The sequence below is a fragment of the Callorhinus ursinus genome, unplaced genomic scaffold, assembly GCF_003265705.2.
Source record: "Callorhinus ursinus isolate GAN/ISIS: 27379988/994484 unplaced genomic scaffold, GSC_fseal_2.0 scaffold61, whole genome shotgun sequence".
Lineage (NCBI taxonomy): Eukaryota > Metazoa > Chordata > Mammalia > Carnivora > Otariidae > Callorhinus > Callorhinus ursinus.
Genome location: NW_027397123.1, coordinates 3,010,447 through 3,028,698, shown reverse-complemented (window position 1 = coordinate 3,028,698; position 18,252 = coordinate 3,010,447). Strand labels below are relative to the sequence as shown.

General features: G+C 38.3%; 1 protein-coding gene across 5 annotated transcripts in view; it reads left to right on the top strand.

Moving 5' to 3' along the window:
- Window positions 1-18,252, top strand: part of ZFP14 (ZFP14 zinc finger protein) — a 225,154-nt gene that overhangs the window by 42,091 nt on the left and 164,811 nt on the right. Inside the window, exons 2-6 of one of the 5 annotated variants that reach the window (XM_073885286.1) lie at window positions 1,884-1,968; window positions 3,046-3,138; window positions 3,298-3,424; window positions 4,938-5,030; window positions 10,795-12,947. In XM_073885286.1, the coding sequence (XP_073741387.1) occupies window positions 1,960-1,968; window positions 3,046-3,138; window positions 3,298-3,424; window positions 4,938-5,030; window positions 10,795-12,152 (1,680 nt within the window). In that variant the 5' untranslated portion in view covers window positions 1,884-1,959 and the 3' untranslated portion in view covers window positions 12,153-12,947. Of the gene's footprint in view, window positions 1-1,883; window positions 3,425-4,937; window positions 5,031-10,794; window positions 12,948-18,252 lie in introns of those variants that run through there. The other 4 variants (XM_073885292.1, XM_073885284.1, XM_073885299.1 and 1 more) reach the window with 4 other exon arrangements.

The following is an 18,252-nucleotide window of genomic DNA, read 5'->3' as shown; positions in this document are numbered from 1 at the left end:
TCTGAAGACTACACATCTTGAATATTTTGTATATCCTTATGTATTTTTCTTTTTTTAGATTATTTATTTATTTATTTGACAGAGAGAGACAGCAAGAGAGGGAACACAAGCAGGGGGAGGGGGAGAGGGAGAAGTAGGCTACCCACTGAGCAGGGAGCCTGATGCGGGGCTCAATCCCAGGACCCTGGGATCATGACCTGAGCCAAAGGCAGACGCTTAACAACTGAGTCACCCAGGTGCCGCAGTCGTTATGTATTTTTAAAAGCTTAGTATTTAGTGATTACTGTGCACATACAAACATAAATATAAATATATACACATATATACACACACACACACATAGGTCTTTTTGCCCTGCTATAACAGAATCACAGTACTCACAACTGTTATTACCTACATTCTTCATTCAGCAATATGTAGTAAACATATTTCCATCTTTCCAATTAAAGATCTGTATTATCATTTTTTAAGTGACAAGCTTTTTCACTCTGTGGGTGCTTTATAATTTATTTGATCTGTTTCCTACCGCAGGATATTTAGGTTCCTTCCAGCTTTTTTCCATTTTGATTAATGTCTGTCAGCACATTCTTATATCTTGTGCACATATACAGAGTAGAATTAATCCCCCCAGTAGAATTTGAGTCAGAAGATGTGCATGGTTTAAATGCTTTCTGTACATACTTTTAAATTTACACAATCTGCAGGTTAGAATATTCATTTCCTTACAAACTTGCTAATACGGGCATCAGTACTCTAATGTCTTTGGGGGGAACCCCTGGGGGCTCAGTCAGTTAAGCATCTGCCTTCAGCTCAGGTCAAGGTCCTGGAGTTCTAGGATCGAGTCCCGCATCTGACTCCTTGCTCAGTGGGAAGCCTGCTTCTCCCTCTGCCTGCCACTCCCCCTGCTTGTGCTCTCTCTCTTTCTCTCTCTGACAAATAATTAAATAAAATCTTGAAAAAAAATGTCTTTGGGGGTTTCCTGTGTTATTTCTGCTTTTTTAATGAGTTATGCATGCTCATGGAACAAGAGATTCTGGGTTTCAGAGACAAGAGAGTTGATTGAGAGCTGACTTTGGTTAGAAAAAAAAGGATTTCAAATTTAGCTTTGCTACTTAACTGAATTTCTGCAAGTGATTTTACTTCTTTTAGTGTGAATATTCTGGTCCATCGCATAAGTAATTATATACTGCATAGCAATCCTGAGGATCCATTTAATGTATATAAAATATCCATCCTATGAAAGTCTTTGATAAGTAGATATGTGTTGTCTACCTGTTGAGAGCATGTATCCACACCTTTTCAGCCTAGGTTGTAAGAAAGAGAATGGCAAATAAGTCATGCAGGAAAGCAGTGCAGTTGATTCTGACTGAAAAGAGTAATGAGCCCAGAAGATTCTGGAAGTTACTGTCCCGGCTGCAGGCTGGCAGGTCAGCAGGGTACCAGTGCAGCAGTTTGACAGTGGTTAATGACTGCCAGGATTGGTTCTAATGAATTTCTCTCTTTGTAACTGATGAATCCAAGCAGGCCTATGAGGCTTTGAAAGATATTCTTGTTTAGATGATGTGGCCCTTTATCAGCCCTGGAATTCCTTTTTAATTTTTTTTCTAAGACTTTACTTTTTTAAGTAATCTGTGCATGCATTGTGGGGCTCAAACTTAAAACCCAAAGATCAAGGGTTGCATGCTCTACTGACTAAGCCAGCCAGGTGCCCCTAGCCCTGGAATTTCTGTAAAGGGATGTGATTTGTCCAGACTCCCTCATATTTCCCTCAGTGTGTGTGTGTGTGTTGGGAAGGTCAAAGGAGGGGAAAGAACAAATGGACTCCAGCCATTTTAGGAGTTCTGAGGCCTATCTGATCTTATGGCCTCCTTTTCCTCCCTCAGCTCTGGCCTCTGTGAACTCTGCTCTCCAGACAACTAAACCCTAAGGAAGACTGACCAGTTCTTGAATTTCTAAACCATGGCCCGTGTAAGTTACTGTTTCTTTCTCCTTCTGAAAATACTTTCATGTTAATGTCTTAGGAACATTTTTTTATCCTGAAACTTCCTATCAGAGCCTAGGAATCTTCTCCCATCCTCCAAATCCAGTGAGGGATGAGGCTGTTTAGCACACCTATCCTGTGAATCCTCTTTTCCCCAGTCATTATTCATTTATTCATTGAAAAAAATCATTCAGCATCTCCTATACGTGCTCGGTCTTCTGCTAAGGGTTGTAGTGGGGCAGAAATGAAATCACTTGAGGGAGATGTTTGACCATCTCTTGTGAGTTGATGAAAGAGGATCGGCCCATTTGACTACTCATGGGGAAACTGGATGTTTCTGGATTTGAGTTTCCCAGGTATTTAAGATAAGATTTGCTGTTGGTTGACCTCAGCCTCAATATATGGTGAAATCTCATGTTTTGTGAGACTTTTGAGACTGGGCAGAGATATTGTTGGGTCTTGCATGCAGAGAGATCAAGGATCTTTTCTGGGAATCCCTAAGAGTTGTACACTAGGAATAAGGTTCCATTTGTAGTTCAACAGGATATGCTGGTCTAGAATGATAACTTTGTGAATCTGGATCACCAGTATCCAAAATCTACATCCATATCCTCTAAGTCAGGAACGAGGAATGCATACAGTTAAAGATGAAGAATGATAACAAGTAGGAAGATGGTGCAGATACATACGTAGTTGTGGACCTTCAGAACTCAGGAGTACCTTAAATATTTTGTATAGACCAAAATGGAAGAATGATTAAGTCTCATATATCCCTCACATAGACTATTATACAATTTTTTTAAAGTTCACTAAAGAATTTGTCATAAATGGAAAAATGCTTACAATATTGTCTGATTCAATGATGAACTTGGAAGAAATTCTTTAACTATATTCAGATCCTTTTCTAACAAATATTGTAAGGAAACTTTTAAAAAATCTGTTCTTTAAGGGGAAAGGGTGGAAGAACTCACATTTCTTGAGAATTTATGAGGGAGACATATAACAGGCAGAGGCTTATCTAAAATATTTTATTTAATTGGAAAACTGATTTTTTTCTTTCCCAGACATGTTTGGATGATCAAGATACACCAGAGTATTCAAGAGACTGCACCTGTAGCAACAGGATTCTTCAAGAGCACATAGGCATGCTGCTTCAGGCATGAAGCGTTTCCTAACTCACTATGTTAAAGGCTTCTAGCCTAAGCCTTTGCCTAAGCCTTTTGGTTTGCCATATGGTCCATGTCCTCCAGTATCTCTTCCATCTTAAAAACAAATTTTCTTTAACTTCAAATGTATTATATGGTTTGTCATTGCAGGGGTCGGTGATGTTCAATGATGTGTCCATAGTCTTCTCTCAGGAGGAGTGGGAATACCTGGACTTGGAACAGAGGGACTTGTACAGAGATGTAATGTTGGAGAATTACAGCAACTTGGTCTCACTGGGTAAGGTTCTCTGCCTCTAGTAATTTAGACCCGTTCACTGTAATATCTGCTTTTTTCTTTGGAAATTTCAGGAATATCTTTCAAGAAACTATCTAAATTTCTGCTACCTTTTCTCAGTGAATGGTTTGAGCTTTCTTTGTTTGGAAGTGAATACCTCAGTTAAGCATATTCATCTTCCTCATCCTTAAGAGGCCTTCAGGCCTTAATGATGAAAAAGGCCTGGATTTGAATTGGCCTTACTTGTGTCATAGAAATCAGGTTTCACTTGGTGTATGAACTCAGAATTGCTATAGGTGTTTTATTTGTTGTTATACATGTAAGGAAAATAGCCAGACTCTATATCTCAGTTTTTAATCTATCAAACGAACACATAATATCTGCAGTGATAAGTTGGATCAACAGGATTTATTTACAGTTCAAGAGAACTCATTCCTTTTGTTAATAAACTTACTGATTTTTACCTACTTTTATGATTGAGAGTTAAAAATCCAAGAACTTTGCACTTAACATTGTGTGAACATCCGAAGAAATAATAAATGCCTCCAGAAGCTTTTTGTTTTCCTCTCAGCAAAACAACAATGACAATAAATAATAGCTAATAAAATACATTCAACACTTGAACAACATAGGGGTTAGGGACACCAACCGTCTACACAGTCAAAAAGTTGCATGTAACTTTTGACTCCCCAAAAACTTAACTACTAATAGCTTACTGTTGATCAGAAGTTTTACTGATAATATAAACAGTTGATTAACACATATTTTGTATGTTATATGTATTATACTGTATTCTTACAATAAAGTAAGCTAGAGAAGAGAAAATGTCAAGAAAATCATAAAGAAGAGAAAATACTTTTACAGTACTATACTGTATCAAAAAAATCCACATATATGTGGATCCATGCAGTTCAATCTCGCATAGTTCAAGGGTCAACTGTATATATAGTGCCGAGTACATATTCTAGGCAATGTTTAGATATGGATATATGTTAATGTCACAACAATTGTGTATGATAGATGCTATTACTGATCTTACAATTGAGATGTGGCAGAGACAGGATTTGAACTCAGGCAATCTGTGCTCTTAACCACTATTGCCTCTCAGGAAGGATTACTTGTATGAATATAAATTAATCTATTTATTATGTAACCTTAATGTGAATATTTTTTAATCATCTTGCCCTTCTTTGTTCTAAAGGTTTATCAATTCCCATTTGACTTATAGTTAATTAAAAATTTAACCAAAACTGGGGCACCTGGGTGGCTTAGTTGGTTAAGCGACTGCCTTCGGCTCAGGTCATGATCCTGGAGTCCCGGGATCGAGTCCCGCATCGGGCTCCCTGCTCAGTGGGGAGTCTGCTTCTCCCTCTGACCCTCTTCCCTCTCATGCTCTCTATTTCTCATTCTCTCTCTCAAATAAATAAATAAAATCTTAAAAAAAAAATTTAACCAAAACTGAATCAAAGTAATTTTGAATTTATTTTCTATTTCCATATCACCTTCTTCTAACCAGGATGCTTCATTTCTAAGCCAGATGTGATTTCCTTATTGGAGCAAGGAAAAGAGCCCTGGAAAGTTGTGAGGAAAGGAAGGAGGCGATATCCAGGTGAGTGAGAGCCATTTGAGCAGGGGGAAGCCATCACAGAGGAAACCACCCAATTAGTTAGGGAAGAGGCACACTCTACTGATGGTTGTTTACAGAGTCCTCTTTAAAGGTCGAAGGCCTGGGGCACCTGGCTGGCTCAGCCAGTAGAGTGTTCAAATCTTGATCTTGGGTTTGTAAATTCAAGCCCCACATTGGACATAGAGATTATTTAAAAATAAAAACTTTTTTTTTTAAAGATTTTATCTATTAGAGAGAGAGAGCGAGCACAAGTGGGGTGAGGGGCAGAGAGAGAAACAGACTCCCTGCTGAGCACGGAGCCCGAGGGGGGAGGGGGGCGGGGGGCGGGGATCGATCCTAGGACTCTGGGATCATGACCTGAGCCAAAGGCAGACACTTAACTGACTGAGCCACCCAGGTGCCCTTAAAAATAAGATCTTAAAAAAAATTTAAAAATAAAGGTCCAAGGCCTGAAGAGAAAAGGTCTAAGACCTGAGGAGCAAATTAAGGTCTTAGTTAGGGATACTAATAGAACTATTTATCTCATTTACCACTCTTTTGTTGTTGTTTCAAATTTTCCTCCCCTTTGAAGGGGGCATGGGTGGAGAGGTGCTCTCTTTGTTCCCTACTGACAACCACTCTCTCTGTATTTTTTGACTCAGCTGCTTTCTTTTGCATTTATAAATAGTAGATAAATTGACTGACTTATGTACCTACCTCTAGGCTGGGCACAGTGCTAGACACTATCCATATAGTGGTAAACAAAACCAAAAAGTCTCTGTCCTCATGGAATTTACCTTGTAATAAGAGACACATAGTAACTGTAAATAAATAGCAAATATAATTTCAGCTAATAGAGTACTATGAAGTAAAGTAAAAAGAGTAAGGGAAGAGAAAATGGTGTGGGCTAAAAGGCTATTTTAGGTATGGTCTGAAAAACCTTTTTTGGGGAAATAAAAGCCTATAAAGAAAAATATGCTTGACACTGTAGTAATAAATGTTTTATCAGCAATCAAAGTTTCATATGAATTACTCTAGAAGACAGATCCTTAGATCACAGAGTATCATTCTTTGCTTTTTTTCTGCGTGTGTGTGTGTGTGTGTGTGTGTGTATACCTTCATATCAGGAAGAAACATGAGTGTAATAGAGTATGGGGACAATGATCTCTTTGTTTAGCTTCTGCCTCTGTGCTGTTTTCATTTCTCTTTGAATGTCTTCTTAAAAAAAGATCCTAGGGGCACCTGAGTGGCTTTAGTCGGTTAAGCGTCTGACTCTTGATCTCAGCTCAGGTCTTGATCTCAGGGTGGTGAGTTCAAGCCCCAAGTTGGGCTCCATGCTGGGCATGAAGCCTACTTAAAAAAAATTCCTCAAAATTCTTTATATAGAGACATATGTTGTCATTTTGTATTTTGCTCTCTGTACATTCAGGTCTGGCTGAGGAGACCCATTTTAGGCTGAGTTCTTGTTTTGTAACAAGGCCATTTCAGTGCCCACACTGTCTATAACGTTATATCTTCTTAGTCACTGTCTACTACAGGAAGTAAAGACACGCTTTTTGTCCCAATCCTAACTTATTTTCTTTTTCACATTTAGATAATTAAATGACATTTACCATTGTTAATGCTGAAAAAACAATGAAATGCAGAGGTTCCAGATGAATAAGATAATATCAGTTTAATCAGGAAATATTTAGCCAAAATGACAACTGTTGACTCAAAGTTAGACATCTTAAACAAGATCATTTTTTTCTTTCATTTTCTTTTCTTCCTTTGTTTCTTTCTTCCTTTAAGTAACTTAGTGAAGTATATAACTTGCATACAGAAAAGTAGACAAATGAGGGAAGACTTTTTTGAGGAGAGATATGAAGGCTCAAGCCATGAAGAGCTCAAGCTCTCTAGGGCAAGAGCCTTCTGAGCCAATAGAAAAGGCCTAAGGAGGAAGTTAACTTTGCATGTTTGAGGAATAAAAAGAAGGCTCAGGTCATGGTCTCAGGGTCTTGAGATCAAGCCTGGCATCGCATTGCACTCCCTGTTCAGCGGGGAGTCTGCTTTTCTCCCTCAGCCCCTCTCCCAGCTCTGTCTCTGTCTCTCTCTAAAATAAATAAATAGGGGCATGCTCAATCAGTTAAGTGTCTGCCTTCGGCTTGGGTTGTGGTCTTGGGGTCCTGGGATTGAGCCCTGCATCTGGGCTCCCTGCTGCTCCTTCCCTGCTTGTGCTCTCTCACTCTTGCTCTCTCTCTCTCTCTCTCTCTCTCTCTCTCTCAAATAAATAAATAAATAAAATCTTAAAAAGAAATAAATCTTTAAAAAAATGTTGATTTATTTTCATAGATTTCCCCATATTGGATCACCCTGAAATTCTTTGAATAAACAATACTGGGTCAATGTGCTGTTTTATTAGATGCTTAGAATTTTTATATCAGTTTTCAGAAAATTGGTATGCAGTTTTTATTAGTGACCTTTATTTAGTACAATATTACTTTATGAAAATAGTTCGGAAGTCCTCCTTTTTCTTAGTTCTCAGTCTAAATAGAATTTGGATGGCCTGTTCTTTAAAGCTTCTTTTTTAGGAGAAGGAGATGGTAAGTCTGACCACATTCTCTATTTACTCTTTGGAAATTAATGTTTAAGCATTGTATCTCTTCTGTGGCCAGTTTTGGTAAATATATTTTCCTAGAAAATTACTCATTTTAGCTATGTTTTAAAATCTGTGGGCACAGTAATCTTTTTTTCAGCTATCCTCTGTATTCATGGTTATTTTCACTTTGTCATTTCTTATTTGTGTGCTTTCTTGCTATTTTCCTTGTGTTAACTAATGCTTTATCTGTTTTGCTGATTTGTTTTTTAAAAGAAAGTTTTTATCTATTAGTTTTTTTTCTGTTTTCTAATTCTGCATTTATATCAATTTCTTCTGCTTTGCTTCAGTTTATTTTTCTGATTTCTTTGATTTTTAATTGATTTTTCTCATGTTTATTGCTGTATTTAAGTTTTTAAATTTTCTTCTAAGCACTATGCTTATATTTTGTAGATACTAATTTAGTGTGAATTTTAAAATTATTATTACCATTGTTTTCTAAAAAACAAAAATACTGTTTTGGAATTTATTTCCCTATTGATCTAAAAGTTATTTAATATAGACTTCTAAAATTTCAAGTGGATTTAGTTTTGGGTTTTTAAAATTTTATTATTTCCAGCTTTAGTAGAAAATGTCTAGGGCACCTGGGTGGCTCAGTTGGTTAAGCAACTGCCAAGGTCATGATCCTGGACTCCAGGATCGAATCCCGCATCAGGCTCCCTGCTCAGCAGGGAGTCTGCTTCTCCCTCTGACCCTCACCCCTCTCATGCTCGCTCGCTCTCAAATAAATAAAATCTCTAAAAAAAAAAAATTAAAAAAAAGTCTATATTATCTCAACCTTTTTATACAGACCATATAATAATTGAAAACATCTTCCTTTTTCTCTCTCATATGTAACTCATTCAGCACTTAAATGTTTCTCTGGCTGTTTCTCCTATTGGTTTACCATCTTCTCTCTAAATCCAACATGACCTTTGTTAGCAGATTCTTCACACTCAAGTGACTGCAAGACCCCTTTGTCCCTATTAGTGAGTTCCTTACATATCGCATCTTTTTTTTTTCTTTTCTTTTTTGCTAAGGATTTCATAAGAACTTCAGTAAAGTATAAACATGTTTTCCTGTATGGAAAATCACTGGCACACATTTCTAGGAAATATAGGAACGGTCTTGCCTCTAAAGGAACGGAAAGGAGACCTGAGCAAAGAGATGAGGGAACAAAACCAGATGAACATTATAAAATGGATGAGTAATAGAATTGAAGAGAGATTAATGAATAGAACTCCTCAGTACTTTTACTGTGATGTGGAGACAAAGGAAAAAGTAGCTCATAGCTATATGAAGATAGATAAGGGGTTTAAGCAATGAAAGGATGTATAAGGGTATATAACCACCATTTTCCATTTATATATTTAGCTGGACTAGCTTGGATGAATAAAGGGAATATTTAATCATTGTTGTAATATGTGAGAGATTAGAGACAGAAATATATTCAGAATAAGTATATAACCTTAAAAAAAAAGAATGAGGGCGCCTGGGTTGCTCAGTCATTAAGCGTCTGCCTTCGGCTCAGGTCATGATCCCAGGGTGCTGGGATCGAGTCCCGCATTGGGCTCCCTCCTCGGGGGGGAGGCCTGCTTCTCCCTCTCCCACTCCCACTGCTTGTGTTCCTGCTCTCGCTATCTCTGTCTCTGTCAAATAAATAAATAAACTCTTCAAAAGAAAAAAAGAATGAGTATAGAACCATGGGAATTCAGTGAGTGAAACTCATTTTGTGCTATGCATGTATTATTTATTTTTTAAAAATATTTTATTTATTGAGAGAGAGAGAGCACACGACTGGGGGGGAGGGGCAGAGGGAGAAGGAGAAGCAGACTCCTCACTGAGCAGGGAGTCTGACATGGAGCTCGATCCCAGGACCCTGAGACCATGACCTAGTCCAAAGGCAGATGCTTAACCAACTGAGCCACCCAGGCGCCCCTGAATGTATTATTTAATGGAGAGTAAAGTAGAGATTGTTTCTGCCATTAAAGAAGTCTAGGGGTAAGGAAAGGAGAGCAACAAGTGGAAACATTTAAAAATATATAATTTCAACACAGACATATGTTGCTATGCAATACATATATAAGAACATAGGTTTAGATACTGATAGTAGTCAGCCTTAAAGGAAGTGACTTTTAACCTAAGACCTCAGGATGAGGGGCGCCTGGGTGGCTCAGTTGGTTAAGCATCTGCCTCCGGCTCAGGTGATGATCCCAGGGTCCTGGGATCAAGCCCCACATCGGGCTCCTTGCTCAGCGGGGAGCCTGCTTCTCCCTCTCCCTCTGCCTGCCGCTTCCCCTGGTTGTGCTCTCTGTCAAATAAATAAATAAAATCTTAAAAAAAAAAAAAAACCCTCAGGATGAGAAGTAGCCAGCAGTGCAAAGAACCCAAGCAGAAGATTTGGGGAGATAGAGCAGACTGAGATGATGTGTTATAGGTAAGCAGAGGCCTTTTAACCATAGCAATTTTTATTTTAGTCTAAGAATAAAAAGAAATTATTGAAAAAAGTTAAGTATGAATTCTTAACCTTTCATCTCCATCAGAATTGCATGAAGATTATTAAATACAGGACTGGCCAGGACTGTAGAATCTGCTCCAGGTGGTTTGGGTGGTATCTAAACCTCAGTATTTAGGGGCATCTGGGTGGCTCAGTTGGTTGAGCATCCAACTCTTGGTTTAACTAAGGTCATGTTCTCAGGGTCATGGGATCGAGCCCTGGGTCAAGCTCTGTGCTCAGCGTGGAGTCTGCTTGGGATTCTCTCTCTCCCTCTCCCCCTGCTCGAGCATGTGTGTATGGGGGTGTGTGTGTAGGTGTGCACGCCCATGCATGTGCATGTGTGTGCTCTCTCAAATAAATACATCTTTAAAAAATAAATAAACATCAATATTTAGAACAAGTTCTCTGTGATTCTACTCTACATCTCAATTCGAGACCCACTGCCTTAAAATGTTTACTAATCACCAGTCTCACTTTCTTAACACGAACTTTCATTTTTCCTGGTATTACCTTATCCTTTTTTTTTCAAACTGTATAACTGATTTTTAGAATTTCACTGAGTATTACTTTAGTTGTCTTTTATTTCTACTTTAGAAATTTTACTTCTTTTAAAAAAAGGAAACCATGTGTTTGTTTGCTCTCTTACTTTCTTTTAGATTTAGAGACCAGGTATGAGACCAAGAAGTTCTCTTCGGAAAATGACATTCACGAAATAAACTCACCCCAGTGGAAGATAATGGAAAGAATTAAAAACCATGGCCTTAAGGGCCTAATTTTAAAAAGTGATTGGGAGTCCAAAAGAAAATTTGAAGGACAGGAGGGATATTTCAGTCAAATGAAAACTGCATCTCAAAAAGTGTCCTCTTACCAAAAACGCACATCTCTAACTTCACCCCAGAGACTTCATTTTGTGGAGAAACCCTATGAATGTAAAGAATGTGGGAAAACCTTTAGAGTACGCCAACAGCTTACTTTCCATCATAGAATTCATACTGGTGAAAAACCCTATGAATGCAAGGAATGCGGAATGGCCTTTAGACAGACTGCACATCTTACTCGACATCAGAGACTTCATTCTGGTGAAAAGCTCTATGAATGTAAGGAATGTGGAGAATCTTTCATATGTGGCCCAGACCTCAGAGTACATCAGAAAATTCATATTGGTGAGAAGCCCTATGAATGTAAAGAATGTGGGAAGGCCTTCCGAGTGCGTGGACAACTTACTCTCCATCAGAGGATTCATACTGGTGAGAAACCCTATGTATGTACAGAATGTGGAAAGGCCTTTAGACAGTATGCACACCTTACTCGACATCAGAAGCTTAATATTGCTGACAAACTCTACGAATGTAAAGAATGTGGGAAGGCCTTTTTGTGTGGCTCTGGCCTTAGAGTACATCACAAACTTCATACTGGTGAGAAACCCTATGAATGTAAGGAATGTGGGAAGGCCTTTAGAGTGAGACAACAACTAACACTCCACCAGAGAATTCATACTGGTGAGAAACCCTATGAATGTAAGGAATGTGGAAAGACCTTTAGTCGTGGTTATCATCTTATTCTTCATCACAGAATTCACACTGGTGAGAAACCTTATGAATGTAAGGAGTGTTGGAAGGCCTTTAGTCGTTACTCACAACTTATTTCACACCAAAGTATCCATATTGGTGTTAAACCCTATGACTGCAAGGAATGTGGGAAGGCTTTTAGATTACTCTCACAACTTACACAACATCAGAGTATTCATGTTGGTGAGAAGCCCTATAAATGTAAGGAATGTGGGAAGGCCTTTAGATTGCGCCAAAAACTTACTCTCCATCAGAGTATTCATACTGGTGAAAAACCTTTTGAATGTAAGGAATGTAGGAAGGCTTTTAGACTTAATTCATCCCTTATTCAACACCTGAGGATTCATTCTGGTGAGAAACCCTATGAATGTAAAGAATGTAAGAAGGCCTTTAGACAACATTCACACCTTACCCATCATCTGAAAATTCATAATGTAAAAATATAAGATAGTTTTTCAGTCCTGTCTTGTAGAACACTCTATGACTGTAGTAATTAATCCCTTTTGCTTCCTTCATACAGGGAACTGACTTGGCATGAGAGGTTTTATATCATTAAAAGAGTATGTTAACTTAATGTATTCCACCATCACTTAAACCTGATAAACTTCACATTTATTCTAAAAATTAATCCTATCAGTGTAAAAATGTGGGAGACACATCATCTCTGTCCAGTCACCTTCCCACTTGTATTATGCTGGTAAGATGTTTAACTGCTCTGTGCTATAATTTTTTCATTTGTAAATGGTAATATAATACTGTGGCAGAATAAAGATTGCTGTAAATTCTTTGACATTTCTCTCCCACCGTCAAGAGCTGGAATCTACATCCCTGCTGGGCAGACTGTGACTGCTTTGACTAGTAGAAGTACTGCTGTGCCAGTTTCTGGACCCAGGCTTTACTGGTAGATTTTACTTCATTTCTTGGAATGCTGTCTTAAGCTTAGGCCCTGAATTTTGTTAAAAAGTCTGGCTGCTCTGCTGAAGAGACCACATGGGGAAGCCCTCAGACTACACAGAAAGGAAGAGCACCCTTCTTAGCCCAGTCTTCCACACATGCCTACCAAGACACCAGATATTTGAGTAAAATAGTGTTGGATCCTCCAGACCAGCCAGCAGCTGAATGCCAGACTGACTTCAGTTGATGCCATATAAAATAGACGAACCTACCAAATGAGCCCCTGCCCAAATTCCTAACCCAGAAGATCATGAGATATAATAAAATGATTGTTTTAAGCAACTAAATTTTGTTATCATTAATACTACTTCTTTGAAAAGTCGTATGAAAGACTATGGGTACAACAAATAAAGAAATGCCTTCCACTAACACTCACCCTTTTTGAACCTCAGATAACTTACTCTTTAAAACAGAAATTCTTTTTCAATTTGTTCATAAAAAAGCAGATATTCTGGGGCACCTGGGTGGCTCAGTCAGTTAAGTGTCTGCCTTCGGCTCAGGTTGTGATCCCAGGGACCTGTGATGGAGTCCGGCATTGGGCTCCCTGCTCCATGGGGAGCCTGCTTCTCTCTCTGCCTCTCATGAATAAATACAATCTTAAAAAAAAAACAAAACAAATATTCTATAATCTCCATTCTCTGGCCCCAGTCTAAATTTAATTTAAAATCAACAAAGAGTAATGTAAAAAGAAATTATTTGGAAATTAAAAATCACTTGTATTACAACTCTTGTGTTTTTAAAAATACATTGTAGCCTTTTTATGCTCAGACTGTCCTATTTTTGGCCAATGGGAATCCCCTCAAATTGGTTCCTATATCCTTTTGTCATGACCACTACAGCCTTTGATAGCTTCCTTTTTTCCCTGACCAAATACACTGGTCAGGTATGAAGCATATTAGGGCACTTATTGATAAATAAAGGGGGAAAGTGGAGCATTTATTTTGTCTTTCCTTTATTACCTATATTTTAAGACAACCAAAAGTTGAAAAACAGCTCTTTATTATTAGAGAAATCTAGCTAATAAAGGTCAAAGGAATGGCAATTTGAAAAATCACTTTCTATGAAATAATGGATCTTGGTGGTGATATTGATAGCTGCAAAGATCATTAGGTGAAAAAGATTGATAGTAAGCTTTTAATGGAGCAGAATGACAGGACCCACTGATCTACATTAACATTTCAGTTACGTCAGCCAGACTGTGTGCATCTTGATGTTATGCAATGGCTAAATGTAGCATCATTTGTTAAGTGTTCTTGCCCCAAATGTTGACCCAGATGTATAACTTAGTCTCTAAATCTAATTACCAAGTTATAGGAAACTTGGGGAATAAAGGAACAAATTAATGACACAAGGAAACAAACAACCAAACACAGAATGTACAAAATTTCACGGAATAAATGGTCTTTTAACTAATACATGTTAAGACAAAATAAAAACAATGTTGCAAATTAAAAGACTTAAGAGACCTATCAATTAAATGCAGGGTGTGGAGTATCTTGGGATCCTTGTGTTAAAATGTACCCAGGATTTACTCTTATCAAATACGGTAGGATATGCAGACATGGAAATGACTGTCATGAGGAAGAAGTTTATACTCAAAGATCTCTAAAAATAGGAGGCGCTGCACGCCTGCAGAGCCACATGGGAAAGTACCTAGTTCTGTTGGGAGGCAGAAAGTGGGAGAGGGCAGAGTTTGGCACAGAGCCTTTACTGAAGTTTTCCCCAGGAATGGGTGACATTGGTAAGTACACTGAGAAAGTCTGGGATTGGATAGTTTTAATAATTTTGGCAGGCTGAGTTTAATAGAGATGGTCCCTAGTTGTCTGGTTACCTGGCCCTGGGGTGATTTGGGCAGGAGGAATATTGGCTTGGTTTGTGAGAGTTTGATAAAGGAAACACTTAGGAATTTGGATTGGTTGGTTTGCAAATCAAAGGCATGATCTCAGAAGAGTTGTTTGGGGCACCTGGGTGGATCAGTCAGTTAAGCATGTGGCTCTTGATTTTGGCTCAGGTCATGATCTCAGGGTTGTGAGATTGAGCCCCTTGTCTGGCTCTGCACTGGGCATGGAGCCTGCTTAAGATTCTCTCCCTCTCCCTCTACCCCTCTCCCCCTGTCCCGACTTCCCCCTCCCTTAAAAAAAAAAAATTGTTTGTTGTCTAGGAATTTGCTAGGATCCTGGTAGTCTCTCCTGGATCGAGTCCCCAAATGCCAGAGCATAAGCTTACAGAAATAAGAAAATATAGTCAATACAATCCTGATTTGGACAAATGAAAAAATTTTTTAGATCGTTGTGAAAACATAAACCTAGAATAGATACTACATTATATTAAGCAATTGTTCATTTTTAGGCATGATGATGGCATGGGTGTGGTAGTGTAGATGTGGGTGTAAGTCCTCATACATTAGAGATCCATACTGAAGTATTCAAGGGTGAAATTACATCATGTCTATGATTTGCTTTAAAATACTTCAGAAAAAAAAGGTGGGATGGAGGAACAGATGAAACAAGATTGGCAAATGTTGCTGTATTAAGTGTTGAAGCTGGATAATGGGTACATAGAGTTCACTGTGCTATTCTTACTACCTTTGCATGTATTTGAAAATTTCCACAATAAAGCTTAAGAGAAATCAAATCTGAAATTTTAGACCACTTAGTGATAAATGATAATGGGATGCCTACAAGTTAAAATTTGTGGGAAATCACCAAAGGTCTACCTGTTAGGAAATTAATAACCAGGGTGCCTGGGAGGCTCAGTCAGTTAAGCGTCTGCCTTGGGCTCAGGGTCCTGGGATAAAGCCTCAAATCAGGCTCCCTGCTCAGCAGGGTGTCTGCTTCCCCCTCTGCTCCCCCCACCCCTGCTCATGCTTGCATTTGCTTGTTCTCTCTGAAATAAATAAAATCTTAAAATTTGAGAAATGACCTTAATGCATTTAGAAAACTTGATTGAGGAATTACCGTTTGTCTTGTTTATCACTCTGTCCTCACACTTACAGTGCCTGTTGTGTAACAGGCAGTTGATTTTAAAAATTGGGGGAAAAAAAACACATTAGCTTGAGCCAGAAAATAATTTTTTTAGCAAATTTTTTAAAAAACTAAGCTAAATACCAGGAAGAAATTCATACAATAAAAGTAGAGATTAATGAAATAGTTAATAAAACAGAGTTTATCCAAGGATGTTCTCTTTGAAAAGGCCGTTAGTGTAGAATTGGCAGTAATGGAGGAAAAAAAGCTTTTTATGTGAGAAAGGTGAAATGGCCACATATCAAAGAGAATTAAAAATTTTAAAGATATATTTTACTATATACATATATTTCAATATGTATAAAAATATAGAGAATGAATTATCTAGAGAAACCTAAATCATCAAAGTTGACTCAAGATACTATACAAAACCTGAACAAATCTATAAGCAAAGGAAAATATTGTGGTTATGATTTTTTATAGTTTTGCAGGCACTAAAAAGTTTTAAAGAATAGATAGCCTCTAACAAAATTTTTTTAAAAGATTTTATTTATTTGAGAGAGAGCACAAATGTGGGTGAAGGGCAGAGGGAGAGGGAGAAGCAGACCCCCACTGAGTAGGGAGCCCAATGGGGGGCTCCACCCAAGGACCCCAGGATCATAACCTGAACTGAAGGCAGATGCTTAACCGACTGAACCACTCAGGCGTACCACCTCTAACAAACTTTTGCTAGGTCATTCTATAAGGTAAACATCCCAATAAAAGTAAATGAGGATAGCCCCTAGAAAGCAAAATCTGGACCAGTATCACTTAAGATACACACAAACATTCCAAATAAAGTTCAATAAATTGAACTCAACAGTCTACTAAAACAATTATAAAACATAAAACAATTTACCAGGAATACCCAGGGACCTGATTTGTTGTGATTTAATTGGTATCAGATTTTAGCTTGAGCAATGTAACCATGTTGGAAAAAATTCACCTCGATAATTATTGATTATTCACCTCAAAAGTTATTCACCTCAGTATGTTTTAGTTTTTTTTTTCTTATTCTCATTTATCTTAGCTTCATCAGCTTTAAAAAAGGAGTGAACAACAACAGATATGAGAAGTTGGCATTCAACAAAAAATTATTACCTTTGGGGCGCCTGGGTGGCTCAGTCTTTAGATCGTTGTGAAAACATAAACCTAGAATAGATACTACATTATATTAATGTAGTATTAATATACTACATTATACAACAGAGCCTTCGGCTCTGGTCATGATCCCAGGGTCCTGGGATCGAGTCCCATATTGGGCTCTTTGTTCAGCAGGAGCCTGCTTCTCCCTCTCCCTCTGCCTGCTGCTCCCCTGCTTGTGCTCTCTCTGTCAAATAAATAAGTAAAATCTTTAAAAAAATTATTACCCTCCACAAAATAAAATGAATATTATTACAAACCTCTGTAATGTCACTTTAGTCATACATCAAGACTTGTACTTCCAAATCCACTTTGCTCAGATTGGGCAGATGTCATTGAAATCACTCGTCTAGAATAATAGACCCATTCATGATTTCAAATTTTAAATTTGTAAACAGTACAATGTTTATATAAAAATGTAACACACAAAAAAGTAAGTAGTATAATAAAATTAGTTTTCACTAATCAATATGTTTCTCCTGCCTGGTATCATTTTCATGTGAACAGTGGTCTTCTGGAGACAGTACATTAACTCAAAATTTCTGGAAGTATGTTCCACAAGACATTAGTACTTTAAGATTTTTTTTTCTTATGAAATCTCCACACCCACTGTAGGGCCCGAACTCACAACCCTGAGATCAAGAGTCACATGCTCTACCAACTGAACCAGGCAGGTGCCCCAAAACACTAATACTTTAATGAAAATGGAAGAAAATAATTTTGTGGTCAAACAAGCATGGCAGCTCTGTATGCTATATTTCTGGCAGGGAAATTTCACATCAAGTGCCTAACAAGAGACTATCAAAAATGTTTCATTTTATCTAACCCACTGTATCTCAAACTTTATAGAACTCCCTGTACTCTTTACCTACTGCAGATGTGATTCTACTTTGGAAGATACTGCCATAACCAGAAGGAGTGGCTTTAAGGATGGAAATGTCAGCGTTATGACAGGTGTATGGTTATCTGTATGGCAAGGAAAGCAATTTATTTTTTTTTATTTTTTTTAAAGATTTTATTTATTCATTTGAGAGACAGAGAATGAGAGACAGAGAGCATGAGAGGGAGGAGAGTCAGAGGGAGAAGCAGACTCCCCGCTGAGCAGGGAGCCCGATGTGGGGCTCGATCCCGGGACTCCAGGATCATGACCTGAGCCGAAGGCAGTCACCCAACCGACTGAGCCACCCAGGCGCCCCAAGGAAAGCAATTTAAATTGTGTTATCCAGGGGCGCCTGAGTGGCTCAGTCTTTAAGTGTCTGCCTTAGGCTCAGGTCATGATCCCAGGGTCCTGGGATCCAGCCCTGCATCAGGCTCCCTGCTCAGTAGGAAGCCTGCTTCTCCCTCTCCCACTGCCCCTGCTTGTGTCTTCCCTCTCTCGCTGTCTCTCTGTCAAAAAATAAATAAAATCTTAAAAAAATAAATAATGTTATCCAGTCAGCTGCTTGCT